Genomic DNA, 27,370 nt, shown 5'->3' on the forward strand with positions numbered 1-27,370 from the left:
ATAAGACTTCCTGACTCTCCTGTGTGTGTGCCTCAAGTTAAAACACAGGTGTTTGGGAGCAAACTTCTTGCTGTCGGCTTCTTTGGAGTCCTCATGAATCCTGGGAAGATGCTGAGCTCTCTGAATGATTAGCTGGCTAGTTGTCACCAGGGATTTCACTGATGGCCAGCAAAATGTATGTGAGTAAGAGCTCCGATGTCCTGTGAGGACTCTCTGCTGAGGAGGCCAGGTTTAAAGATCACAGTGCTGTGAGACTCTGTTTGCTGGGGCTGCAGAAGCCTGTGGGAGTGGATAGACCTGGATACTAAGGACAAAGTCCAGTAATAAATTACGTGAGCCCAGAGTGCTGGGCCATTTCCTTCTCAGGCCCTTCCTGCTCTCCATACTCTCCTCCACACCCTGAGCCCTGGCACTGCCTCCTGTCCTGCTCTTTCATAGTGCCTGGGCTGGAGGGGAAGGGAGTCAGCCAGCCATCAGTCTGGATAAGGTAAGGGAGCATCTGGGAACTTCTCTGCCTGTTGGATGCACTGGGCCTACAGATCTTTGTCCTGTCAGTTGGGAGGATCGGAGGAGTAGGTCACCTCTCAGAGGAGGGTGGCTTGGCAAGTGGGGTATTGGGAGGCTCAAATATGCGTAAATACCATAAGGCTCACCTACCAACAAGGTGGGACAGGCCTATGAAATAGAGAGGTAAAGATCCACTTTAGGAGCCTGGAAACAAGAAACACCAGCCCAGAGTCTTGGTCCCTCAGACTGAGAGCCAGCCTGAGAGACGAAGGAGGAGGAAGAAGTGTCCTGGCCCTCTGCTAGAGGAAGGCAGATGTACTGGCCAAGGGGGAAGGCAGTTGCAGAGGCTGCCCGAGCCTGCAACCTCCTCAAAGTAGGAAGGCCTTGCCATGGCATTAGGTGGCTTGAGGATATCCCAGGGGTACCTGGCAGATATCAGCTGTGATACATGTGCCATCGCATTATATACTCACAGCACAATGGTGTTATTGCCTCAATTTCATGGATATGGAGACTGAGGACCATAAAAGTTGAAGTGCCCACAGGAAGGAGCCAAGCTGGGGCTTAACTCTAAAACCCGAGTTTCTCCAAGTCACATGGGTGCTTATGGGGACAATTGTGAATGATCAAGTTAGTCACCTCTGGATGGCCTGGACACTAGGGTAAGGTAGGACTCTGCCTATCTGGTCTCAAAGCCTCCCCTGGGCGACCTGTGGGTTGTCTGGGAAAGGAGTGACTAAGGGGAGGCCACCACTGAGGGCTCCCATAGCTGCCTCACCTGAGTTATCAGCATGGTGGCCAACCATCCCAGTTCACAGAGAAGGACATTTGAGACACAGACATTGGTAGGGACTGGCCAAGGTCAGGCTTCTGGTGGGTGTGGGGGTCCCATCCCAAATCTCCTAAATTGGGTTTGTTTATTCCTTACAAATAGGCTTCCCCCTCTGGTTCTACTCTATAACTCTGTACTTGAATTTTGTTCTCAGCCATAAAACTCCTGAATTTTGTTCAGAATTTTAGTTTGAAGAAAACCAAATTGCTGTGTGGGGTTCTTTATACCTGGAGCACACTCCTGAATGAACAACTCAGCTCCATACACTTTCTGCAGAAGGCTTTCCCCATCACCTAAACACACTGGACAGCTGCTGGGGGCCCTCAGGGGCCTCTTTCAGGAGAACCTCCACCCTGTGTGTCTATCTGGGGCCCTGCTGCATCCTCAACATGGGCAGGTACTAGGGGGGCCCAGGTCTGGAAAGGTGACAGGAGGGAATACCCATCCAAGTCACCTAAATGCATTTATATAACTTTGTGTTTTTCATGGCTAACCAAGACTCTCGCTTTCACATTTTAGGGAGAACAGTACAGGGAGAAGGAACACTACATTTGTTACAAGAAAAACATTGAGTTGAAATAGGGTGAATGCCTGGCTCAGTGCCACTGGACTATAAATGCCTTGAGAGCAGGGTCTGAACCTCCTCTGTCCTCTTGTTTTCATTACACTCACCCACGCCATGGCAGAGACTGGGCACTTGACAAATGTGCATTGAATAAAGGTCTGGAGTAGTTTGTAGCAGAAGTAAAGCTGCAAGTGAGGCTAGGTTTCTAATCCAGTGCCATTTTAGACCCTCTTATCTACCTCCTCAATTAATCAAGCAACAGACATCATGGTTTTTCATTGCAGGGTGGTCAGGAGAGACTGTGAAAAGGAAAAGTGGGCATCAGGAAGTCAGAGGTGGAGATCAAAGGAGCCAAGACAGTTTGGGGTGGGGCAATGGCAGAGAAGGAGACTGGGGGGGAAATATATCCATGGTGGGGAGAAGGGGATAAAGTAGCAGCTGCACAAAGATGCAGAAGAAAGAAAGTACCTGTCCAGATTGGGGTGTCTTAGCTCTACATTGTCACACACGCCAAAGTTTTTGGCAGTGGGAGTGCCCAGGCCCTATGCCCACTACGGGAGGACTGGGTGGAAGAGTATGGCTTCACATCTTCACCATGGGCTTACCTAGGCAGAAGAGAAGGGAGCCCAGGTGAGGACCCAGGAACATTGTGTCTCTGGGCCAGGGGCACCTCTTAGGGACATGTACCTCCTAGACTGTGAGTCCCATGTCTTTATGGGAATGGCAACCTGTGGACATCGCCCTCATGCTTGGCCAACTTAAGGAGGGTAGCACTCCCTTTCAGCAGAGGAATATGTCCTTCTGCAGGCCCTCTGGGGCCCTGGGCTGCAGAGAGGGGCTGAGCTATCCCTGGCTGGATCAGGGTACATGGAAAGCCTCAGAATCTGGGCTCAGAGGCCCACTTCCCTGGTGTGCACAGCCAAACCTGGCAACACCAAGAGATCACAACTCACTGGGGTTGCTGCAATCACCTCTTCTCATTCCTCCCTGTCACTGAGGTTGGTAGCTGACATTTGCAGATAGTCCTCACTGTGGGGAGGAGGGATTTCAAGCACCTTAGAAAGCTTTATGGACAGTAAAATAAATAATAAAAGTAATCTATGCCTATGGAAAAGCCAAACATGACAGAAAGGAGCATCACGTGAAAGGAAAGTCTCCTCCCACCTCCCTCCCTCTACTTCCCACCCCAATACCTCTCTCCAGAAGAAACCGCTGTTAATGGTTTAATATAATTACTTTCAGGAAAGATATATCTGGCAAAAACTGGCAAAATGGCAGTTTTTTTAAACAAAAATGGCATTATACTATCACACATACTTTGTTTTTATTACATACTTATATATCAACACATGTATTAGATTGAGCCATATGAAACTACCAATATTTGACTATCTTGACTGCCTGGACTGGTGTGGTCCAGCTAAGATCCCTGTCACCTGCTGGATTGTGCTGACTTCCACCAAGTGGTGGCCCTTCCCACCTAGGCCAGCCATTCAATCTTCATTCTCCTTGGAGTGATGAATTCCATGTGAGAGCCCATCGGCTCCAGGGAATAGGCAATTAGCTGGTGGCATAAGACAGCTTCTAAATCTCTGGATCCCTCACGCAGTCCCCAATGCCCTTTCTGCCCACAGAATGCTTGCCCCCCTTGCTAGGGCAATGCTTTCTCAGCCTTCCAGGGTAGGGGTCCCTTCTGGGCTGGCATTCTATAGACCAGAGTCTCAATGTTGGTTTTGCTGCTTAGATCCAAATCTCTTCATTTGTAAGGTGGGATGTCTTCATAGGGTTCTTGTGTGTGTTAAATGAGAGGCTCTGGACAAAATGCTTTGCATGCCATCTGGCACACTCTGACCTCATCCTTGTCTCAGCAACCCTTTGATTTTCTCCCCAGTCCCACCTCCTCAATCACCTTTCAGCATTTTCTTTTTCTTTTCTTAAAATACATTTTTTAAAGATTTTATTTAATCATTTTTAGAGAGAGGATAAGGGAGGGAGAAAGATGGGGAGAGAAACATCAATGTGTGGTTGCTTCTCACATGCTCCCCTAGTGGGGACCTGGCTCTCAACCCAGGCATGTGCCCTGACTGGGAATCAAACTGGTAACCCTGCGGTTCTCAGGTGGGCATTCAATCCACTGAGCCACAAAAGCCAGAGCTAAAATGTATTTTATTTATTATGCTATTACTGTTGTCCCAATTTTTCCCTTTTGTCATGCTCCATACAGTACCCCCATTCCCTCCAACAATCACCCCTATTATTTCATGTCCATGGGTCATGCATATAAATTCTTTGGCTACCCCATTACCTATACTGTTCTTAACATCCCTTGGTCTATTTTGTACCTACCAGTTTGTGCTTCTTACTCCCTGAACCTTTCCCCCATGTTCCCTACTTCCCTCTCCTGACTGATATCCCTCCAAATGATCTCCATATCTACGATTCTGTTCCTGTTCTGCTTGATTGCTTTGTTTGTTTTTAGAATCAGCTGTTGATAGTTGTGAATTTATTGACATTTTAACATTCATAGTTTTGTTCTTTTTCTTAAATAAGTCCGTTTAACATTTCATGTAATGATGGGTTGGTGATGATAAACTCCTTTAGCTTTACCTTGTCTGGGAAGCATTTTATCTACTCTTGAAGTCTAAATGATAGCTTTTCTGAATAAAGTAATTTTAGTTGTAGGTCCTTGCTTTTTCTCACTTTGAATACTTCTTGCCAGTCCCTTCTGGCCTGCAAAATTTCTTTTGAGAAGTCAGCTGACAGTCTTATGGGAATTCCTTTGTAGGTAATTGTCTGCTTTTCTCTTGCTGCTTTAAGGTTCTCTCTTTATCGTTAACCTTTGACATTTTAATTATGTGTCTTGGTGTGGTTCTCTTCAGGTCCATCTTGTTTGGAACTCTCTGTGCTTCCTGGACTTGTGTGTCTATTTCCTTTACCAAATCAGGGAGGTTTTCTTTTCATTATTTTTTCAAATAAATTTCAATTTCTTGCTCTTCCTCTTCTCTTTTTGGCACTACTATGATTCAGATGTTTGTACATTTAAAGATGTCCCAGAGGTTCCTAAGCCTACCTACCCTTGTTTTTATTATTATTTTTTTTTCTTCCTGCTGTTCTGATTGAATGCTTTTTCCTTCCTTGTGTTCCAAATCATTGATTTGATTCTTGGCTTCATTCTCTCCACTCTTGGTTCCCTGTAGATTTTTCTTTATTTCACTTAATGAAATATTCATTTCTGCCTGGGTCTTATTTATGCTCTTGAAGAACCCAATGAATTCCTGGGGCATCCTGATAACCAGCGTTTTTAACTCTGCATCTGACATGTTGCTTATCTCCATTTTGTCTAGTTCTTTTCCTAGAGTTTTGTTCTGTTCTTTCATTTGGGCCATATTTCTTTGTCTCTTCATTTTGGCAGCCTCCCTGTGTTTGTTTCTGTGTATTCAGTAGAGCTGCTTTGACTCCCTGACTTAGTAGTGTGGCCTATTGTGAAAAGCTCACCTGTAAGTGGCATGGGGTGGAGTCTTATGTAGTCACTGGGGTGGGACAACCTGTGTAACCACTCTATTGCTCTGTGTGGGGAAGGGCTCACAGAGGGGACAATGCCATTACCTGGCCTCTGGAGTTTTGCCCAAGAGGAAGCTGTCTCCTGCACTTGCACTTCCCTCTCTCCCTTATGCCACTGGTGCCCTTCCAGCTGTTGCCTTTTTGCTGAATCCCAGAGGGGTTGGATCTGTGTGAGTCCTAAGTCCTTTGCAGGACCTTTAAGAGGAGTCTCTTGAGAATCTCACAGTTTCTTCTGCCTCCCTAACTCCCACTGGTTTTCACAGCCAGAAGTTATGGGAACTTATCTTCCTGGTGCTGAAACCCTGGGGTGGGTGGTCTGGACTGAGGCTGGGAAACCAAGGTATCCCTCCTGTTTTTATCTACCACATGTGGATGTGGGAACTGCCTGTTCCTGTCTCTGTACCTCTCTGTGTCTCCACACCTCTTTGCAACTCTGCCCTTCCTACCCATCTAGATGAATGTGGCTTCTTTAGATCCTTGGTTGTTGGACTTCCACATAGCTCTATTTTCTGACAATTCTGGGAAATAATTATTTTGATGTGTATTTGTATTTTTTGCTATAGTTGTGCATGGAGGTGAGGCAAACTTACCTACACCTCCATCTTGACCAGAAGTCCAGCATTTTCTTATCTACTCTCCTGTACTCCAGTTCAATCATGCTCCAAAAACACATTTCAGTGGTGAGCTTTAGACCTCCTAGCAGCTCTGAAGAGGACTTTGGGAACCAGTAAAGCACCTACGCCCTTGAGCTCAGCCACACTGACATACCTCAGGACTGGACAAGGGTGCTTGATCTAAAAAGCAGTCATCTAACCCGCAAGGAACAGGAACTTGCAAATATCCCAGGACTTTCCCTCAGGGGCAATGCTGCACCTGCTTTCCTGGGATAAAGAGCAAGGTGATATTCCCAGTGGCTATTTATCAATCTGTGCATCCATCTATCCACCCACCCAACTATCCATACATTCATGTATCCAACTACCCACTCACTCATCTATTTATTCACCCATCCATCCATTCACTTAGCAAGCAGGTACTGAACCCCTGGCTAAGATGAGAAGGCACAGTCTAGCTATTAAGTTTCTCACAAGTATGGGAGAGACACACAATGACACATAAAAACAGGAGTAAGTGCTAAGGTAGAAAATTGCAGCTGCTTCATATGAAGATATCTGTGCCTGTGTGTGTGTACATACATGCATCTGTATGTGTTCCTTCCACATTCATATCAGGTCCAGTACAGAGACATTGAAGTAAGAGAAGGTATGGAACATTTCAGGAATTGTATGAAATTCAGTGCAATCTGGGCAGAAAGAGGTGAGATATAAAGCAGGACGAAAAGGTTATGATCCTGAAAGACCTTGAATGCTATGAAAATGTGGCATATTCTTAGCTGTGGAGATGCATGATATGACCAGTGTTTTTTTTTTTTAATATTTTAAATATCACTTGATTGGTGGAATGAAGGATGATTTTTGGAAAGACCAGAAGAAGCAAGTCCATCCTGGAGGCTTCTAATCTCCCAAATGAAGGATGATAGGGGACTAAGGGATGGGAATCCGGGGAGAGAGCCTCTAGTTTTTCCTTTCTTTTAATGTCTTTTAATCTGGTTTTGGTAATACTCATAGAATAAGTTAGAAAGTGTTCTCTGTGTTTCTGTTTCCTGGAAGGTATTGCCAAGATTGGTATTATTTCTTCCTACATGTTTGGTAGAAATCATTGGTGAGATAGGCCTATTAATATTGTCTATTTCTTCTTGTGTGAGTAGTGAGTTTTTTTTATTTAACTTTCTATTTTTCTATTACAGTTGATGTACAATTTTTATTAGTCTCATGTGTGCAACCCAGTGATTAGACATTTATATAACTTAGTAAGTGATCACCCTGATAAATTGAATACCCATCTGACACCGTACACAGTTATTACAGTATTATTGACTACATTCCATATGGTGCTCATTATATCCATCCTCATAACTATTCTGTAACTGCCAATTCATACTTTTTAATCCCTTCACCTTTTTTACTCATCCCACCAACCCCCTCCCATCTGCCAACTGTCAAAATGTTCTCTGTATCTGTGGCTCTGTTTCTGTTCTGCTTGTTCATTGATTTTGTTTTTAAGATTCCACATAAAAGTGAAACCATAAGTCATTTGCTTTCCTTTGCCTGACTTATTTCACTCAGCACAATACCCTTTAGGTCTAACCAAGTTGTTGCAGATGGCAAAATTTCATTCTTCTTATGACTGAATCATAACCCATTGTATATATGTACCACTTCTTTATCCACTCATCTATCAGTGGACACTTAGGATGATGCTTCCCTATCTTGGCTATAAACATATGAATGTATATATCTTGTCAATTTAGTATTTTGAATTTCTGTGAATAAATACCCAGAAGTGGAATTGCTTGGTCCTTATTTGTCTCTTGTAATTTAGCCTTTGTTTTAAAGTATTTTTTCTGGTATAAATATTGTTACCCCAGGTTTCATTTATTTGTTTGTTTCCATTTTTGTCAAATATCTTTTCCTATCCCTTTGCTTTCAGTCTGTGTGTGTCTTTTGTAGATTGGACGTGAGTCTCTTGTAGTCTCCATATGTCTTTTGACTGGAGCATGTAATCAATTTGCATTTAAAGCAATTGCTCATAGATAGGAATTTATTGCAATTTTAGAAGATCCTTAACATTTCCTGTGATTCTGGTTTGGTGGCGATGAACTTCTTTAGCTTTTTCTTGTCTGGGGAGCTCTTTTGCTGTCCTTTGATTCTAAATGATAGCTTTGCTGGGTAGAGTAATCTTGGACATAGGTCTTTGCTTTTTATTGCTTTGGATATTTCTTGACAGTCTCTTCTGGCCTGCAAAGTCTGTTGAGAAATCAGCTGATAATCTTATGGGAACTTCTTTGTAGGTAACTAACTACTCTCCTCTTGCTGCTTTTAAGATTCTCTCTTTGTCTTTATCTTTGGCATTTTATTTTGATGCATCTTGGTATGGGCCTTTCTGGGTTGATCTTGTTTGGGACTCTCTGAGCTTCCTGGGCTTCTATGTCTTTTTCCTTCACCAAGTTAAGGAATTTTTTGTAATTATTTTTTCACATATGTTTTCGATTCCTTGCTCTATCTTTTCTCCCCCCAGCACCTCCATGATGTGAATGTTGATACACTTGAAGTTGTCCCAGAGGCTTTTTATATTATCCTCATATTTTCTTATTTTTATATATATATATTTTTTGCTGTTATGATTAGGAGTTTTTGGCTTTCTTACCTTTCAAACCTCTGATTCGATCCTCTGCTTTATCTACTCTACTGTTGTTGATTCTCTATAATATATTCTTTGTTTTAGTTATTGTATTATTCATTTCTGGCTGGTTCTTTTTTATGTTTTTATTCCCATTTTTATATTTTATATCTTTTAGTTGAAGTCCTCCCTAAGTTCATCTATTCTTCCCTGACTGCTTGTCTTCTTTTTGTTTAGGGTTTTGTTTTTTTTTTAATTTCTGGAGTTTTGTTCTGCTCTTTAATTCAGAACATGTTTCTTTGTCTCCTTATTTTTGTTGCCTCCCTGCGTTTGTTTCTGTATATTAGGTAGAGCTGCTATGTCTCCCATACTTGGTAGAGTGGCCTTATGCGGTGTCCTGTAGGGTCCAGTGGTACAGCCTTCTCAATCACCCAAGCTGGGGACTCCAGGTGAGCCCCCCATGTGGGTTGTATAGACCTTCCTGTTGTAGTTGAGCCTTGACTGCTGTTGGTACCTCAATGGGAGGGATTTGTCTCCAAGCCAATTGGCTGCAAGATCTGGCTATAATCACCATAGAGGATCAGCTATGCAGGGGCTGACCCCACAGAGCAGGACTTACACTGGAGCTCTGGTGTATGCTGAGTTTGCCCCTTGAGAGTGTGGCTTGTGAAGGTAGCTATCCACTGGGTGCATTAGCTTTGGGGACTCCTAGGAGGTATAGGCCAAGGTCAGTGCTACTTGTGTTCTGCCCATGATTACCCAGAATGTGCTACAAAGTGATCTGCAGATGTCTATTACTTGTGCTAGGATTAGAAGTGTCCAGGAGAGACCAAATGCGGATCAAGGCTGGCTGCCACTAGTGCTGAGCCTGGGGCATTTAGTAAGAGGTATAGAACACATTGAGACTAGATGCTGCTTGTTTGGGAGATTTTAGGAAAGTCTGAAACATGATCCAACACAGGTAAGTTGTATGGAAAAGCCACTGGATCCAAAAGTTGGGTGGGGTGGTGCCTAGGGGAATCATCAGTGTGGGACAAACAGAGTGAGTCAGGCTGATGGAAACTCATATATGGTGCCTATCTCTTGACCCTGTAGGGGAAGTGTTCATTAAAGGAATAGTGGCCTCTGCCAAAACTTCTGTCTGGGAAAAAGCTGTCCCCCTCCCCACCCTCCATTCCACTTTCATCCTGATGTTAGACAATTCACTTCATCCCTATATGTCTCTGGTGCATTTCAAGCTGCTGTCCCAGTGCTGGAGCTCAGAGCAAGTGAGTCTGAGTAAGTCCATGCATGGGCCCTTTAAGAGGAATGCCTGGGACTTTAGCAGCCCTCCTCTCATTCAGCCATGATCCCCACTGGTTTTTACAGCCAGCAGTCATGTGGATTTCTCTTTCTGGCACTTAAACCCTGGACTAGGGGTCCTGGTGTGGATCTGGGACCCCTCACTTCTCAGGAGAAATCTGTGCAGCTGAGCTATTTCTCCTGATTTTTAACTGCCACAGTTGGGTGTAGGATCAATCTGTTTCACAACTTATCCCTCCTACCAGTCTCAACATAGTTCTTCTTTATATCCTTATGTGTTGGACTTGTGTTCAGCTAGATTTTAGGTGGTTCTGAATGATGGTAGTTCTGTCACTTAGTTGGCATTTTGATGTGGCTGTGGGAGGATTAGAATATTACATTTACCTACCCACCATCATGATTAAAAACCTCTCCTTGTATGTGTGTACTGTTGTTGTTGTTGTTGCTTTATTTTTTGTGCATGTTTCTTTTTTTATTGTTGTTCAAGCCCAGTTGTCTCCATTTTTCACTCTCCTCCACCCCACCAACCCCTTTCTCTTACCCTCAATCCTACCTCCCTTTGGCATTGTCCATGGTCCTTTATACATGGTCCTTGGTGACCCTTCCCCTTCTTTCCCCCATTATGGCCATCCCCCATGCCCCTGGTCACTGTCAGCTTGTTCTTTATTTCCATGTCTCTGGTTATAGTTTGCTTGCTTCTTTGTTTTGTTGATTAGGTTTCACTTATAGGTGAGATCATATGGTATTTGTCTTTCACTGCCTGGCTTATTTCACTTAGCATAATATTCTCCAGTTCCATGCCATTGTGAAGAGTAGGAGTTCCTTCTTTCTTTCTGCTGTATAGCATTCCATTCTGTAAATGTGCCATGTTTTTTTGTTGTTGTTGTTGTTTTTTTTATTGGTGGGCACTTAGGTTGCTTTCAACACTTGGCTATTGTAAATTGTGCTGCTATGAACATTGGGGTGCATAGGTTTTTCTGAATTGGTTTTTCAGGATTTTTAGTGTATAATTCCAGCAGTGAATTGCCAGATCAGAAAGCAGTTCCATTTTTAGTTTTTTAAGGAAATTCCATACTGTTTTCCACAGTGGCTGCACCAGTCTACATTGTCACCAATGATGTACTAAGATTTCCATTTCTCCACAACCTTTCCAGCACTTGTTTGTTGTTGTTGTTGTTGTTTTTATGATGGCCATTCTGACCCATGTGAAGTGGTATCTCATTGTAGTTTTAATTTGTATCTCTCTGATGGCTAGTGATGCTGAGCATCCTTTCATATGTCCCTGGGTCCTCTGTATGACCTCCTTGGGGAAGTGTCTGTTCAGGCCCTTTGACAATTTTTTAATTAGATTGTTTGTCTTCCTAGAGTGGAGTTGCATGAGATCTTTATATATTTTGGAGATCAAATCTTTGTCCAAGGTATCATTGGCAAATATATTTTCCCATATGGTTGGTTCCCTTTTTATTTTGCTGATGTTTTCTTTAGCTATGCCGAAGCTTTTTATTTTGATGACGTCCCATTTATTTCTTCTTTCCTTTATGTCCCTTGCTCTAGGGGACATATAAGTGAAAATTTTGCTGTGTGGAATATCTGAGATTTCCCTGCCTATGTTTTCCTCTAGGACTTTAATGGTGTCATGACTTATATTTAAGTCTTTTGTCCATCTGGAGTTTATTTTTATGTGTGGTGTATGTTAGTGGTCAAGTTTCATTTTTTGCATGTAGCTGTCCATATCTGCCACCACCATTTGTTGAAGAGGCTATTTATACTCCATTTGATGCTTCTTCCCCCTTTGTCAAATATTAATTGACCATAGGGACATGGGTTTCTTTCCCTTGTGTGAGTTTTGATATATTGTGTCTTCTAGGGAATTGTTCCATTTCATCTTAAGTTACCAAATTTGTAGGTATATAGTTGTTCATAATATTACTTTATTATCCTTTCAGTGTCCATGAGATCTGATCAATTGTCAGAGAGGGCAGGGTGGAAGGATGAGTGTGGGGCTGTCAGGGCATCCCTTCCCATGGGCAATCCCTTAGGTGTTCACAGGTATAGGAAAAGCAGGGAGTGGGCAGGCAGAGCTGGAAGCTGAGTGTGGTTTCCCTTATTTCAGTGATGCAGATGAAGGTGATCTACAGAGTGAGTGAAGGGAGGGAACTTTGAAACGGGGTTGTTTCATTTTGTTTTTGCAGAAGGAGCTGACTAGAGTCCACAGAAGGGTACCCTAAAAGTCAAGTACCAGGGAGGTGCAGGTCATGAAGTCACCCTGGCCTCTCTTTTGAAGGGTGTGCAACTCATCTTTGGCCTTGTGAAGCTCAGGGCTGGGACTTTGTTTACAAGAGAGTGATGAACCAGAGGAATCCCTGCAGTGTGTGTGATTTACTGGGCTTTACTTTTGTTTTTATTTGGTTTATGGGTACTTATAAAACCTCTTTATATTCTGTTTATGGGTATTTATAAGACCACTGGTTGGAATAGAAATGGAACTAGAATGCAAGTTGATAGATGTGGAAGGAACAGGGACCTAAGGATCAGGATAAAATGAGAAAACAGTTGCTTATGGGGTAGAATGTGGTGATGCCTGGGTGCGGCTGGAGCTGAAGGAGATAGCTTCTGATGTGGAGCAGCTCTGGGACATGGGGAGACCAGAGCCAGTCATGGGGGAGGGAAGGTTACCAGAGTCTAAGGATCAGTGTAGTGAGAGTCCAGGAAACTTGGCAGGCTACCAGAGCCTGCCAGGGGAGAACAGGTCTGGCAAAGGGCACCTGTGAGGCAGCCCTGGTGTCTGGAGAGGGATGGCATGGTGTACATGGAAGTCAGATGCCATGGGTGACAGAGGAGGACAAAGCCAGGAACCATGGGTGAGCCTGACATTTCTACCTGGTATGGAGAACTGAGGAGCCAGAGCAACATTGGGGAGCTAGAAGCAGAGCAATGCCCTCTGAGTCTTTCCTACCTGCTGCCTCCCTAGGTAATGTGTGGCAGGAAGGCAGACAAGCCTTCCCCTGAAAGAGCTGCCTGGAAGCCAGGGTTTGATTAAGGGCTTCTTTGCACTTTTACACAGACTCTTAAATTTTCCCAAAGCAGAGGAAGTAGAGCAAAGAACATGGGTTTCAAAGTTGGGCAGTAGAATCCCCTTCCTCACTTAATAGTTGAATAACTTTTGCAAAGTCTCAGCATTTCTCACCCTTTGTTGATCACCACTACCTCCAGATTGGGAACAGCAACATCTCAGAGCAATGGAGCAATGTACCTGAGTTCTCCCCCAGAGCAGCTGTTAACTGTGGTTTGTCCTATTCCCCTCTCATAAGAAACATCACCTGGCTGAGTCCCTGTTGGCTGCCAATGTCCAGGCAGTGGCAGAAAGTCACCTGGGACTCTTCTCCTAGATTAGAGGAGAGGGAACTTGGGGGAACCTGTCAACAGTCTCCTGACTGGACATCATAATCCCTCAGAGACCTCAGGAGTGCTTTCTGGGGAAGGCTTGGGGACACACACAAACATTTCAGGAGTGCATTGTGCTCTGACCTCACAGTGGCTCTGTAAAACCTAAGTGTTCCCATTTCAGGAAGGAGCGACCTAAATCAGTTGTAGGACCTGCTCCAGCTCCTGTAGCTAGTAGGTGGCAAAGCCCTACTCTCCCACCATGCCCACCCTTTCCCAGGCCCCTGTGGACACACCCTCACACAGGGCCAGTGTCTGGGCTGGGAGAGCCTCCTGGGGGGGTGGGCTGCAGCTTCCCCAGGACACACTTTCTAGATGCTCTGACTGTGCTGCAGGGTCTTTGTTTCATCTGTCCCAGGAGATAAGAGTGTGGACAGGACTGGAAGGAAAGATACCATGTTTCTTTGGGGTTAGGTGGGAAAGTGTAAGTTTATAGCTTCATTAAATGTATAAATACTTATGTGCTAAATAAAAATTGGTGTAAGAAAATTCTTCGTCCAACAGAACAGAGTGGCAAAAAGACATTGTCACATTAAACTGCTTCCTACAACCCCACTGTCCTTCCTCCCACTTAGTCTTCTCAGCCCAACATGCTGCTGACCCTCTACCTTCCCTGCAGTTGCTCTTTCCTTGGAGAATGCCCTTCTATCATTTCACCTGACCCACCTGTAAAACCCATCTTCTCCAAGGACTTCATCCACTGTTTCACTGAACAGATATCTGCTGGGTCCTTCCTAAAGGCAGGTCTATACTAGGTGCACGGAGCATGTTGAGAAATAAAACAGAGCCACCACCACACACTGCTCACTGCTCAGCTGCTCAGTGAGGGCAAGGCACCAGGACTTCGGGTCAGGACAGGGCTCTGACCTCCAGCCTCTGCAAGCTAATCAGGTCTGTCCCAGAGCAGGAGGTATCCAGGAAAAAGAGACAGGTGTGCAGGGGGGAAGATCTAGGTTGGATTCCCAGTGATGCCACTAACTGGGCCACCTTTCTTTGTCAAACCTCATGTATAAAATGGAGAGGTACCTGTGTTTAAGAGTGCTGTGAGGTTTAGATAAAGCATGTCCCGCGTCTATAGCAATGATGGCTGCTCACCTCAAAATTCCACATGGTATATCGTGATGACTGATTTTCACAGATATTTGACCAGATAACATTTTTGCTTCTGGATGATAGAAACAGTGTCTTAAGTATGTTCGGAACCACCCCTGCTCCCTACATCGAGCCCAGCGCTGAGCCCAAAATAAACATTCATTAAAGAAGAGATAAAATAAAAGAAACTGAGAAAGTATCTTCTATCACTTGGATAGGACAGTGACTTATTCATTTATTCAAGAGTTATTTCTTGAGTCAGAACTCAGGCCAGGCACTTGAGGCATGCTGAGCAACACACTCGACCCCCAGGGACTCCTTTGGGGGATGAGGACTAACATTCTACTTTCTTCTTGTACACAGGTTTCAAGGGCTGCTGTCTCAGGATGTCAGTCTTCAGACTGGTAAGAATTGCATCTGTCCCATCTAGAGAATGGTTTGTGGCACTTTCAAAACACTAATCAAATCACTCTCAAGCAGAAAAGAGAGGCAAGGAGATCCTACAAGAAAAAACAGAGAGATAGAGTTTGGAAAACAAGACATCACATTATCTAAAGAAAACCAGTTTGGCCAGCCACTGGGCCTCAGCAGGGGGCCACTTGTGCTCAGTAATCCTTCACTCATATTCAGACTTAAAATGTTTTGACAAAGGCATTTCTCATTTGTTGTCTCATTTCCCCCAGAGAGTGGGATAAACATGGACCCAAGCCCTTGGGGCTCTGCCTCATCTTCCCTCAGCTCAACAAGCATCTCTGGCTGTCCACTATGTCCCAGTGTCCCAAAGACTGCTCCCAGTGAAAAGGGAGCATAGGAGCCTCACATTTACTATTGAGTTGACAAACACCGATACACTGCCCTGCCCTTGGGTTGGGGTGAGGGGACAGGCCTCCAGGCAACCTGGGTGATGTGCGCAGGACCAAAAAGCTCAGAGGGCTGGGGGAGCCCAGAGGAGAAGCCCCAAACCAGTCCAGGCATTCTTCCTTGCCCTCCAGAATTCTAGCCAAAATGCAAGAAAACCAGATAGTGCTGCCATTGGTGGTGGAAATCAGGCTCTTCCACAGGATGGTGAGGAAATCATTCTAAGGACTCACGCATGGGAGATTGTGATATGGGAAAGTTTGTTCAGGTTGAAATCTGCCCCTGGGTTTCCAATGTTCCATCTCCCTCCATCCTACCATGGAAACAGTCCACCTGTGGCCTCAGCAAGGCCAAAAAAAAAAAAAACCCGCCAGTGTCCAGAGATTCTGCTTCTTATTAAAGCTTAGTCCTTTGTAGCCCACATAGTCTGCCATAGGCTCCAGGAGCTTCTAGACCTGCATAGTCCCAGAGGAGAGAGATCATGCAAACAAAGGAACAGGGAGAATGCGGGTGAGAGAGAGAGAGCAAGCTTCTTTATTCCCCTGGGGTTATAACCAGGAGCTTTTTCAAAATACCAATCAACTGCCCAAGTTTTCATGGCTTTTGATAAGTCCACCCATCCCCTAGTTAGACTGACAGGTCTCTATGATCAAGCACCTCCCCCTCTCACCCCCCATCAATCACACACTGGAGGGGCAAAGAAAGGAGAGTTATTGCTCCACTTGGTGGAGCAATGCTGTAATCCCCTGGGGTATGAAGCTATAGCTTCCTAATGAAGCAAACAGGCTCATGATCCCATTTATTAAGCTCAATGCCTAATTCTCTTTGCTCTCTCTTAGCAATAACTAGTTAACTACCTATGGTAATGCTGCAATGTCAATGTCCTCTTTAATAAGAAAATGCTTCAAATATTCTCATCCTGAATGCAAAGCCACAATGTGGTCATCTATCTTCTGGCTGCTGGATCCACACTGCCGAGAGGGGGCAGCACCCCCAAGCATTGCTTCAGGGCTTCTGCAACTAAACCCTCCAAGTGTCTGACTCACAGAATGGGCAGCCAGGTTGTTTTTTTCAATTACAGAAGAGATGCTGTCTCAGGCTAGAGAGAGAACACATGTGGTCTACAGATTTTGAGAATGCAAGGGCTTTAAAAAAAATCCTCACCTGAGGATATGTTTATCGATTTTAGAGAAAGAGGAAGGGAAGAAGAGGAGAGAGAGAGCACACGAAGGAAAGAAACATCATTGTGAGAAGGAAACATTGATTGGTTGCCTCCCATATGCACCCCAACTGGACATTTGCAAGGTGTTTTTGTAACTCAATCACAAACATTAGAATTTGGCACCACTTTGGGGCATGAGGAGGTTTGAAGGCAAAGCCAGGCTTATTTCACATAGGAATGAATTAGCTCCAAGGGTCCCACTGGGATGTGACTAACCTCAAGCAGAGTTTAGAACGATACTACTTGGGGACATATCACTCTTAATGACAATTATGTCCTGCTCTAGCTTCTAAGATTGCAAGTTCCTTGAGGAAAGGGTGATGAACCTATTCATTAGTGACTCCGTCAGAGGGTCCAAATTATTGTTGAATAGAGGGCAGAACTTTGCTGAGCTTATTACCAGCATTTCTTCTATCTGTGCTTACTCTGCACCTAGCACTATTTGGGTTCCTTACCCATGTTACATGCCATCTTTACAACAGCCCTTTGAAAGTTCTCCTTTCAACAGATGAGGAAACAAGCTCAGAGAGGTTAAGTAACTTCCCCAGGGCCATACAGCTCATGGAATGTAGAGTGGGGATTAGAACCCGTATCTGTCTGAATTCAAAGGAGCTTTCTATTTGGTCTGCTCTGACAGTCATAACAAAATACCACAGAAATTCATTTCTTCACAATCCTAGAAGCTGGAGGTCCAAGATGAGGGTGCCCTCGGGTTGGTATCTGGTGAGACCTCTACCTGGCTTGCAGATGGCTGCCTTTTCAATGTGTCTTCACATGGCCTTCCTTCTGTGTGCTCAGAGAAAGGGAGAGAGACAGATAGACAGACAGACAGAGACAGAGACAGAGGGAAAGAATGAGAGATCTGGTGTTTCTTCCTCTTCATATAAGTGTGGGGGAACTTTGCCCACAGAGCCCCCATCTGCCACAGATGAGAATAAGTCTGTTGACAGGAGAGACCTGGTCCTTCTTGCTGACACATGTAAAGAATTACATATCAGCAAATCAGCAAATCTAGTAGTATGTAATCAGTTTATTTTTTTAAAAGAAAGGTTAGGCTTTTTTTAAAGATTTTATTTATTTATTTTTAGAGAGAGAAGGGAAGGAGAAAGAGAGAGAGAGAAACATCAATGTGTGGTTGCTGGGGGCCATGGTGTGCAAACCAGGCATGTGCCCTGACTGGGAATTGAACCTGCGATGCTTTGGTTTGCAGCCCGCACTCAATCCACTGAGCTACGCCAGCCAGGGATGTAATCAGTTTATCAGTGGCCCATTCCCATGGAAGAGAACAGGATTGGGTAGAGTAGGGGGTGAAAGGCAAAGTTTCAGGACAAAGCAGGGTGAGAAAAGCAAGAGAGGCTGAAGACCAGGGTGGCAAGTCCCTGGGCAGCCTGAGGCTGGGTGTCCAGAGGCCCTGTGGCCCAACAGCCAAGAGCACCCTGAGCCCCTGGGAGAGTGAGTTCTTTGTTCTTAGGACTTACATAGTTGTTGGGATAGGAGGGCAAAAAGTTACATATTGATTAACAGGTAAATGTGGTGCCAACTTTCCTGGGGGAATATGACTATCCAAACTTAGGTGTGTGGGGGGGTCTGTTAGCCCAGATCTTGCTCTTGCTCCAGGCTCCATTTGTTCATCTTGTTGTAAAACAAATATGTGACAGGAGGCAGTTAATTAAAATTGGGGCACTTTCCAAAGTTATTTATGGGCTCTTTCTGTAAGCATCAGGGACTCCCTCTTAAAACAGATAGTAACCAGAGGTAGGCAATTAACCAAAGTTGTTTTATGGGCTCTTTCTTTGGGCACTGTGGACCCTCTTTTCAAGGCTTTCTTTCCCAGATAGTGGAAATGTTACATAGAATTTCAAGGACTTTCCTTCTTTCTTGCTAATATAGTGTTTCTTGTGATGTTGGAACACCTGGTAATGTTATCAGACCAGGCTCAGGACTGCTGAGTTAGCATGCGAGACTTGTCTCCTTCCTCCTTCCTGCCTCGGTTTACTATTTATTCTACCTAAGTGGTAAAAGGCATTTCCTGGCAACCACGATGCTAGATGCTGGCCAATGACAGTATTACAGTCTCAGAGTTCTTCCTATGCTGTCTCCTGCCTCAAGTCTACCAAGACATGATCTGTTTGCCGAGGAAAGGTGGCTGCACTCTCAAAGGAGAAGGACCAAGAAAGAGCCTTTTCCTCAATGGACTTTTATTGGGTTCAATTTGCACAAGAATACAGGTAAAGCTCATCAATCACTGTCAGGCAGTAAGGATCAAACAATAGATAACATACACAGAACTCTGAGGGCTTATTCTGAGTCAGGGTCTGTTCGCTAATGGGCTATAAAACTTTCGGAAACAAACTAGTCTCCTGCTGGAACCCTTATCAGAAAATTGACAGCATTCTTAGCAAAGCAGTTTTCACAGGATTTTATGTATTCTTTCTTAGGCCTGATCACCCTAGGGAACCCACCCTTTCCAGCACAGGGCTACACCCCCCTCTGTTACTGTTTCAGGCTTAAATCAGGCAGGGGAAGTAAGGCAGTCAAGAGATTAGGAGACTTCTCGCAGAGAGAATAAGGACTCAGGCTATGTCAAAGCCAAGGGGTGAGGGTCCATCACCCCCTTTTGCTATAGCCCCCCAAATCCTTCCTGAGGGCCCCCTATGACCATGCCTATCTTAGGTCATCCCTCCCTTGAGAAATCTTACCCATCATTGGCTGATTGGTCATGCACTGGGGGCCAGGCAGGGTGAAGTAAAGAGGACAGAGGCAGCACCCCTGCCAGGGAGATAAGCTTTGTCTCCTTAGTGGCTTATGGTCCCAAGGTCTCTCACTCAGCCTTAGCTACACAGTGTTACAGCTTTTGAAACCAGGCAGGATGATTCCCAACATATAAGGACACCAATCTTACTAGATTAGGCCCTACACTTTTGATCTCATTCAACCTTAATTACCTCCTTAAATGCCCTATGTCCAAATATGGTCACATTGGGGGTTAATGTTTCAACATATCAATTTTGGGGTGATTCAATTCAGTCCATAATAGAATTAAATTTTTTACTCTAATCTCTATTATTAAAAAAAATTCAAACGTGTTGAATAACTACAGCATGGAAAGAGTATTTTTTAAAAGCAATTAGCAGTGGACCCTGATGGGGGCATCAGGCTAGTGAACTTTTCTAGTGTAATTAAAATAGACTTTGAGGTGGAGAACAATTTTTTAAATTTTTTAAACTTTATTTTTGAAGATAAGGTGAAGGAAGGAGAAAGAGGGAGAGAAACATCGACTGGTTGCTTCTTGCATGCACCCCAACCAGGAACTATATCCACAACCGAGGCATGTGCCCTGACTGGGAATTGAAACAGCACCCTTTCATTTGGTGGGATGATGCCCAACTGAGCCACACCAGTCAGGACTGAGTTGGAGTAAATTGATTTTCACACTTCATAAGTATAAGGAACCTTTGTCATTTGCTTGCTGTATAACCCTAGCCACACCTCTCTGTTCTCTGGACCTTAGTTTTAGCATCTGTCAAATAAAAGGAGTGTCTGGTTTTTATTCACTTTAATGAAACCTATTTTCCTTGCAAATGAGAATGATGAATGTTTCATGTGTGTTTGCAGAGGGACTTTAATGGACAAGACCTGATGGAAATATTTTGAAATCTCTCTAGGGATTGGCACAGTCCCCAATTCATGGAGCCATAAACACTTGTTGAGCTTTATGGAAAATCCTTCATTCCTATCCTTAGTCAAAACATGCCTTAACATAAGAGTGGGGTTGGAGAATTCTAATGACCAGGCACTGAAGGTAGCATTCCTGGGAAAGACAGGGTGCTCAGCACCAGTGGTAGTCATACTGTTTGCCCCTGTGGCAGGGCCAGGCTTCTCTGGGTCTGCTAATGGACCTGTGTGAGGGCTGAGACCAGAGGGCTCCTAGTGGAGGTTCCTCTGTGACCCATCTGTATGCACAGAACCATCTCTAGGCTCATTTCTTCTACTATATGAAAAGAAAGACATGGCAAGGGGCACATGGTATTGAGGTACACAGCCAGTTTCAGCAAGTGGACCAAAAAAGCCCACACATCTCAGGAGATGGTAGAGTAAAAGCATCTGAGGAACTGGTCTTCCAGAATGAATTGTTCATCACTTCAGGTCTTTGTATTTCCTTTAGTAATCAGGCTGGAAGACTACCACCTTCTCTCCTGCAAGAGTTCCTTCTGCAAGACAGGGGGAAGCTGGTTGTCAGACATTTCTGATTGAGGAGCAATGAAGGCTACACAGAGCTCTCTGATTTCTGTAACTCAGCCTCTATTTTTTGAATCTCGGCATAGGACTTTTACTTTCTTTGCAGCTAGGAGCTACTGCTTGTTCTTTTCTCATTCACTCTTTTCTTGACTTCTTGATTTTCTTGAAGGCTGCTTCTTCACAGTCATCTTTTTCTGCCGGTAGAGTTTATGAAGATGCTCTATTTTCTGCTGGTTGGCTTCCCATTATTTCTTGCTAGGGCTTTGGCTAACTGGAGTGAACAAAAGTCATGTTCCAACTCTGTTATTTATTCTTGCTGCTCATGTCAGGTTGACACCTCATCACTCAGTCTGGATGGGAGATGGTCTCTCTTTTTCATCTCTGGTTTATATCAATTTTGCTGTGAGATGCCCAATGTGTCTTTGACTTTTAACTTTATTGCTTTGCTGATTTGCCAGCTGTTTCAGCTGCACACTGAGACTATTCACACTGGAATTTCATCCAAGGACTCAGAGGTCCTGATATTTATAAAACGAGTTCACTGAGCAGTGTATGGTTGCTCATGCTAATCTTCTGAATTCTGTAGTAATTGTTCCTGGCTGTTCTTCCTGATTTAGCTTTTATTTTGATAAAGTTGTATAGAAACCCAGTTTAAAGAGTCAGCCTCCCACTTCCTCTTCCCTAGAGGTGACTACAGTTGACACTTCAGGTTGATTTTTTTATATTTCTCTCTAGGTCTCTAAAGAACATGCTACAGTGATACCTGAGTTTTAGTTTCAGGTATTATCTCTTACTGACTTACCACTATGTAAAAAAGGCTTTAGCTCCCCTCTCATAACCCCCACCTCGCCATCCTCCTAAACTTGCTAAATCCTAGCTTCTTCTAAAATTTTAATATATTTTATTGATTATGCTATTATAGTTGCCCCATTTTTTCTCCCCTTTATTCCCCTCTTCCCTGCACCCCCCCTCCCACCATCATTCCCCCACCTTAGTTCATGTCCATGGGTCATACTTATAAATTCTTACAAGCATACATATAAGTCTGAGAATTTCCCAGACTATTCTTAACCTTCTCCTATTTTGTACCTACCATTTATGCTTCTTATTTGCTGTAGCTTTCCCCCCATTCTTCCACCTCCCCTACCCTGCTGATAACCCTCCATGTGCTCTCTAATTCTGTGAATCTGTTCCTGTTCTAGTTGTTTGCTTAGTTAGTTAGTTAGTTAGTTAGTTAGTTAGTTAGGTTTGGTTGTTGATAGTTGTGAATTTGTTGTCAGTTTACTGTTTATCTTTTTTATCTTCTTCTTTTTCTTAGATAAGGTCCCCTTAGCATTTCATATAATAAGGGCTTGGTGATGATGAACTCCTTTAACTTGACCTTAGCTGGGAAGTACTTTATCTGTCCTTCCATTCTAAATGATAGCTTTGCTGGATAGAGTAATCTTGGATGTAGGTCCTTGTCTTTCATGGCTTGGAATACTTCTTTCCAGCCCCTTCTTGCCTGCAAGATTTCTTTTGAGAAATCAGTTGATAGTGTTATGAGAACTCCTTTGTAGGTAATTGTCTCCTTTTCTCTTGCTGCTTTTAAGAATCTCTCTTTACCTTTAATCTTGGGTAATTTAATTAGGATGTGCCTTGGTGTGTTCTTCCTTGGGTCCAACTTCTTTGGGACTCTCTAAGCTTCCTGGACTTGTATGTCTATTTCTTTTGCCAAATTAGGGAAGTTTTCTTTCACTATTATTTCAAATACGTTTTCAGTTTCTTGCTCTTCCTCTTCTCCTTCTGGCACCCCTATGATTCAGATATTGAAGCATTTAAAGTTGTCCCAGAGGTTCCTAAGCCTTTCCTCATTTTTTTTTTGAATTCTTGTTTTTTCATTCTGTTCTGGTTGAATGTTCATTTCTTCTTTCTGCTCCAAATCATTGATTTGAGTTCCAGTTTCCTTCCCTTCACTGTTGGTTCACTATACATTTTCCTTTATTTCATTTTTTATAGCCTTCACTTTTCCCTAGATTTTGCAACCATACTCACCATTTCTGTGAGCATCCTGATTACCAGTGTTTTGAACTGTGCATCTGAACTGTGAAGAGATAGGTTGGCTATCTCTTCATCGCTTATTTGTATTTTTTCTGAAGCTTTGAACTGTTCTTTCATTTGGGCCATATTTTTTTTCTCAGCATGCCTGTTATGGTATGTAGTAAGGGGCAGAGCATTAGCTATTCACCAGTGCCAAGCAACCCAATTTTTTGTTTTTAAGTTTGTTGTTGGCCTTCTTTTGGTTGTGCAAGGAAGCAAAGTGTATTTACCTACACCTCCAGGTTGGCCGGAAGTCTAAATCCTAGCTTTGATTCTATCTGCATACAGAGTTTACTTATTTTACCTAAGTAAGTGCTACTCTCAGTTCAGCCACACAGTGTACTCTAAGTGTTTGTGCTTTCCTTTGCTAGACTTTGTAATTGTCCTTTCCCTGTCTGCTTAGTTTCTATGTATTTATCACAACTTTTACTCCAACTTTGTCCCAGATACGTCCATTTCCTTTCAAAATGTTCTTCATTCATTGGGAATTCAATCACTTTCATTCTCAGGAAGAAATCTCTCCAAGAGTTGCTGACCTGTATCAACTGGTATCTTCTATTTCTTAGGCATACCTGTCATCTTAGGATGTCCTTCACAGCTACCTGAACATCCCTTTCTCCTCCTCTTTGTACTTACTCCTCTTCCTGGACTGAGGTCTTTCTTTCTCTTGGTTTACTTCTATTTTGATCTAGCAAGTCCTGTAATTGCTTCCTGAAGAAAGGGTATGTAGGAGGTAAATGTTTATAACAACTTGCATGCCTAAACACATGTTCATTGGCATTTGAGATCAGTTGGGCATAAGATTTCATTCTGAAAATTTTGAAGACATTTACTCCACATTGACTTTTGGCATTGCTGTTGAGAAATCTGATACCATTCTAATTTTTGAGCCTTTGTATAAAATTTGTTTATTTCTCTCTGAAAGCTTTTATTCCCTCCTCCTTGTCCCAAGTATTTTGAAACTTCCTGACCATGTATGTTGATGTGGACCTAATTTTCATCCTTTATACTGTTCATTGGTTTGTTTCCTACTTGTTTTTTCTAGGAGGCTTATGGAAATAATATTTTATTTTCAAAAATGTTTATTACCTTTATACTGGAACAACAACTTGGGTAAAAAATCATTATGTTTCCTTTTTTAATTTTGGTAAAAAACACATAATATCAAATTTAATAACAACCATTTGAAGCATAATGCTCAGTGGCATTAAGCTTATTCACGTTGTGCAATATATCTGAGAACTTGCAAAAGTGAACTCTATATCCATTGAACACTATTATCCCTCCTTCTTTTTTCAACCCTATCTACTTTGTTTCGATGTTTTTGACTTGTTCAGATGCTTCATATGAGTGGAATCATACAGTATTTTTCCTTTTGTGAGTGGCTTATTTTGTTTATCCTCATGTCCTTGACATCCACCCATAGTAATGACAGGAATTCCTTTTTAAAGGCTACATGATATTCCTTTATAAGTATGTACTACATTGGATTAATCTATTCATCTGTCAGTGGACATTTGAATTTATTTCACTTATTGGCTATTGTGAATAATGCTGCAATGAACATAGGTGTACAAATATCAGTTTGAGAGCCTATTTTGAATTTTTTATCATAAGGAAGTTTTATTTTTATTTTTATAAAGATATTATTTATTTTTAGAGAGAGGGGAAGGGAGGGAGAAAGAGAGAGAGAGGAACATTAATGTGTGATTGCCTCTTGCACATCCCCCTACTGGGGACCTGGCTTGCAACTCAGGCATGTACTCTGACTGAAAATTGAACCAGCAACCCTGTGGTTCACAGGCAGGCACTCAATCCACTGAGTCACACCAGCCAGGGCTAGGTAGTTTTATTTTTAGTTATTTGAAAATCCTCTATACTGTGTTCCCCAGTAACTGTACCAATTTACATTTCCACCAGCAATGCACAAGTGTTTCAATTTTTCCACATACCTATCAACACTTGTTTTCTGTTCTTCTGACAGTAGCAATGGGTGTATTCTAATGGATGCATTGCTCTTTTCTTGAGGTATTTGTAGCAGTTATTTGGACCTCACACAGGATTTGAACTTGTCCTAAGTTTTCTCCTTATAGGTGAACTTACCTTTCTGTCTGTCTACCCCTCCTCCTAAGTTATTTTCTTGTTTCTGAAGTTCAATAACCTTTACTAGTGTATGTCCTAGAGTTTATTTTTCTTTGTCATTATTTCCTGGTACCTGGTGTGTTTTCAATCTGTAACTTCAAGGTTTCTTTAATTTCTTGAAAGTTGTCTTAAATTATATCTTTAAATAATCTTTCTCTTTTCTAGTTTTATTCTCTAGACACTTCAATTATTTGTATTTTTCCTGTCTTCCATATTTATTCTTTTCTTCCTAATCCTAATCTTTTAAAATTTTTATGTCAATTTACTCACTTTTCTCCTTCCTATTGTTAACCTAAAAATAAAAGGCCAAAGTGAGAGGAAACAAGCCTTTATGAAATCAATAAGAATAGATATTCATGAAGCACTGACTCAGGCAGAAGCCCAAATAATTTTCTGATTACAATAAAATGGCAATGTATATTTTGAGAAAAGAAAGAGAAACAATTATAATGATAGAAGAAAGGCATTTCTACTGGTGCAGAAAAGCTAAAACAGTGACACTGATTCTAAGCAATGTTTTAAATTTTCAATCCAGTAGTCATCAGTCCAGTGGTCATGATAACTGCTTTCTTGTTTTCCTAGCAAACAGTTCTTTGGGACACAAGGTTACTTTAGATCCAATCCAAAAGTTACTTTGCCCTGTTTTAATATTCTTAAGGTTTGAGGAGTGAAATGCACAAGGTGGTTCCTTTGGGATGGCAGCTACAGCTCCATTTTAATTTGGCTTTGTTTATTTTATTATTTACATTGTCTTCTATGATGTTTACCATGTTTTTAGTGGTGCCATTCTATTCTTCTGTTGTTTCCAATTTTCCTGTCATTTCTGACCTGTGTTTATTTCGTATCCTCCATTTCTTTCTTGAGCTCTACCAGTTAAAGTCTCATCCTTTCAGTTGTCTTGCCATGTTATTTTATGCTTCTGGTCTGCACTTTAATAAATTTTTGGAAATTACAGTGAAATACTTGATCACAACTTTCTACTCTGTGGTACTTCTGTTTGTTTGTTTTTCCTGGTCTTATTCACTTGGCACATTCCTCCTTTGAGATTTCAGTTTCTTTGCATGTAGACCTCTGCTTGTCCCTTTTTTATTACTGTTCTTTGAATGGGGTAAGCTTTTTTGGATCACAAAAGAGTTTATGTAGGTCAATGCCAGATTGCAGGCTAGCAAAAAAAACCTAATGAGAGTTTAGTCTGCACTTCTCCCCAGCCAATGGGTTTGTGCAGTACAGGGCTATTCACAAGGCAAAGGCTCTTTTTCTACCTCATAGAGAGGCTACTTCCTGCAAACATGGCTTATCCATTTCTTAGAACCAAGCTAGGCCAAGGGCACTCCCACTACCATTTCCCATTATTATCCTGGCAAGAGTGACCAAAAGGGGTAGGGAGGGAGGGATAAAGAAGGAGGAGAAGATGGAAGGTGGGTGGCAGAAGGGCCTAGCTGCCTTGGGAGCTCTTAGTTGGAAGGGACAGTTCCCAGGAAAGGTAAGTCTTGAGCAAGAAGGAGAAGGTGGAGCATGGATCTGACTGCAGTCTTCTCTTTGACCTCTAGGGTGACCATGTGTGGCTGAATGCCCCCTTTGCCAACAAAACCAATGTTGCTATCGGGGGCATCATCAAAGAAATAAAGCCTGGCAAGATCTTGGTTGAAGATGACGAGGGCAAGGTCAGTGTGGTTCTGCTTTTCCAGGAGGCTGGGCCCTCTCCATGTCCCCATCCCACCCCAGGACTCTGAACCCTCTCGCCTTCTCTGGTACTGCTCCCCCACACCAGGAGTTCCAAAGTCCAAGTGAGGGCCTGTGTGGCAGGACAGCCTATAGAGAGTCCTGTCATGGTGAATGTTGCCTGTCTGTCTTGGGGACTGTTTCTACAGTGATAAAGTGACAGATGGGTGGGCAGATGGAAAACTAGGACAGTTAGGGGAGCAGAAAGGAGTGAAATGGGACAGGAGCTGTGTCAGAGAGGAGGGAGAGCAGAAAACTGGTTTGCAAAGTAAAGGAGGGTGAGCTGGAAAGGTAAGAAACTTAACTCCTCCTCAGGCAGCCCTCTACAGAGTGGGGCATGTGGAGGCTTTGCTTCCAAGGAGAAGATTCTAGAGTGTGGCCTGTGAGCCCATACTGTAGAAGCCAGTAGAATTAACAATAACATTTCTATTTGCAAAATGATGTTACGCAGTTGAAAAAACACTTTTACTTGCATACTTTTATTCTAACAGTCTGTGAGGCTCCCAGCTATGATTGATCCCAATCACAGCCCATGTGACTTCAGGGTATAAGCTCCTCTGACCCT

At 43.0% G+C, this 27,370-nt stretch overlaps 1 protein-coding gene across 1 annotated transcript in view; it reads left to right on the forward strand.

Annotated features, from left to right (window-relative positions):
* The first annotated feature begins 351 nt into the window (after positions 1 to 351).
* MYO7B (myosin VIIB) overlaps positions 352 to 27,370 on the forward strand; it is a 110,579-nt gene continuing 83,560 nt past the window's right edge. Inside the window, exons 1-3 of the mRNA XM_045826063.1 lie at positions 352 to 487; positions 14,907 to 14,947; positions 26,634 to 26,747. Coding sequence (XP_045682019.1) covers positions 14,930 to 14,947; positions 26,634 to 26,747 — 132 coding nt within the window. The 5' untranslated portion in view covers positions 352 to 487; positions 14,907 to 14,929. The remainder of the gene's footprint in view (positions 488 to 14,906; positions 14,948 to 26,633; positions 26,748 to 27,370) is intronic.

The sequence above is a fragment of the Phyllostomus hastatus genome, unplaced genomic scaffold (assembly GCF_019186645.2).
Source record: "Phyllostomus hastatus isolate PE091 unplaced genomic scaffold, TTU_PhHast_1.1 phas_scaffold_60, whole genome shotgun sequence".
In the NCBI taxonomy this organism is placed as follows: domain Eukaryota; kingdom Metazoa; phylum Chordata; class Mammalia; order Chiroptera; family Phyllostomidae; genus Phyllostomus; species Phyllostomus hastatus.